The 1,656-nt window shown below is 41.8% G+C and overlaps 1 protein-coding gene across 1 annotated transcript in view; it reads left to right on the top strand.

The window, feature by feature from the left end:
• Positions 1-1,656, top strand: part of ESYT3 (extended synaptotagmin 3) — a 56,480-nt gene that overhangs the window by 22,662 nt on the left and 32,162 nt on the right. The window contains exon 5 of the mRNA XM_026647765.2: positions 904-970. Within this exon, the coding sequence (XP_026503550.1) occupies positions 904-970 (67 nt within the window). The remainder of the gene's footprint in view (positions 1-903; positions 971-1,656) is intronic.

Here is a 1,656-nt window from a genome sequence, read left to right as displayed (position 1 = left end):
TTGTAATGCTACAACATTCGAGCTTTCAATTTTTATAGTGGAAACTTCTTAATCTGGAAATGTGGTTTTTTTTTCTCTCTCTCTCGCTCTCTCTCTCTTCCCCCCCCCCCCCCCCATCCTCCTTCCCCCAGATAAATACATTGCACGGAATTTTGTTTGGTTCACTTTTCAGATTTCATCAGGATTTAAACTGGCTGTGTGCTTTTGTCTTGTGGGTGTATAAATCCAAAAAATATTCTTTATCTAGAGCCTGTCTTGCGAATTTGCCGAAGGGACTTACTCCTCTGGGGGGTGTGTGTGAGTTTGTTTGTGGTGTGTGTGGGTGTGGTGGTTTAATTTTTTTATATCTATGGCAGCCATGATTTAAAAATCAAGAAGTTGTAGTCTTACAGTGAACAGTATTAAAAATAGTTTATTTTCAGGTTATTCTCAACTTCCAAAATTGTTGTACTCCAAATTAATTTTCTTCTGGGTCTGATACTACCCAATAATTGACCTATTATCTGTCTTTTGGATCAGCCTCAAGACCACTGGGTTATTTTTAAGGTTGATTTTTGCCCCTGTATTCGGCATCTCTGGCCCAGCCTGCTGTGATGACATGAAAGGTGAGACATGAGCCAAGAGAGGTGAAATAGTGTATCAGGCTGTGATTGTGACTTCAGTGGGATTCTGCATGGGCAGAGGAGTCTGCTCTCATGGCTTCTGGTGCAGGATCAGAGTCTGAGTAGTGGTTGTGAGAGCACCAGGCTATTTCTTTACTCCCTTGGACCCCCATAACGCTCATCCAGTTCTGCAATATCATGTTAGGGTTGATATGCTCATTTCCCTTATATTCTTTACAGCTCCATTTTGTTCGAGTGTGGGTATTGCAAACACTGGAATAATGTGAGAACTTTCTCTCAGTTATATAGGGGACTGTGAGATTCACATGGAAGTATCAAAGTTTAAAGGAGGAGTGAAAGGAATACAGGTGGGTATAATGCAGATGTTCATTTGATGCTGTATTTTATATTGAGGCAGCATGGCCCTGTGGTTAGGGCATGAGACTGGGGGTCAGGAGACTTGGGTTTTATTTCTGTTGCTGCTGCTGCTGGGTGATCTTGGATAAGTCGCTTCACTGCCTTGTGGCTCTGTTTCCCCATGTGTAAAATGCCTCCTTTGGAAAGCACTTTGAGATTTGCAGACAAAAAACACTATCAAATAGTGAGATGATAGTAAACCTCTTGGAACTTCACAGTGACTGTGGAGAGAAGATTGAACCTCAGTCCATAAGCGTAGACCTTGTGCTACTTGAGTTACACTGAGGCTGGGATTTTCAAAGGAGCGTAGCAACTCCCTTTGATCTGTTTGAAAAATCTCTGCTTTTGCCATTAGCAGTATGTGATCTCAGACACGCAGGGGAGAAGTGCTGATTCTCTCCAGTAAAGGGAAGTGGTGCCCACATATAGTTAATCCCAGTATTACTGGGGTAGATTTAAATCCATTTAGGTTCCAAATTTCAACTTTGTGGAAACAAGATTCTATAAAATTTAAGGGGTAAAATTCTCAAAAGCACCCAAGCCCCATGTTCAGAAGTGACTTAAACGCTTGGGAGCCTGAGTTTCAATCACTTCTGAAAATGGGGCTTGGGGTCCGAAGTCACTTGGATATATTTTT

Source organism: Terrapene carolina, unplaced genomic scaffold (genome assembly GCF_002925995.2).
Source record: "Terrapene carolina triunguis isolate 2854851 unplaced genomic scaffold, T_m_triunguis-2.0 Scaffold62, whole genome shotgun sequence".
Lineage (NCBI taxonomy): Eukaryota > Metazoa > Chordata > Testudines > Emydidae > Terrapene > Terrapene triunguis.
This window is presented reverse-complemented; position numbering and strand designations above follow the sequence as displayed.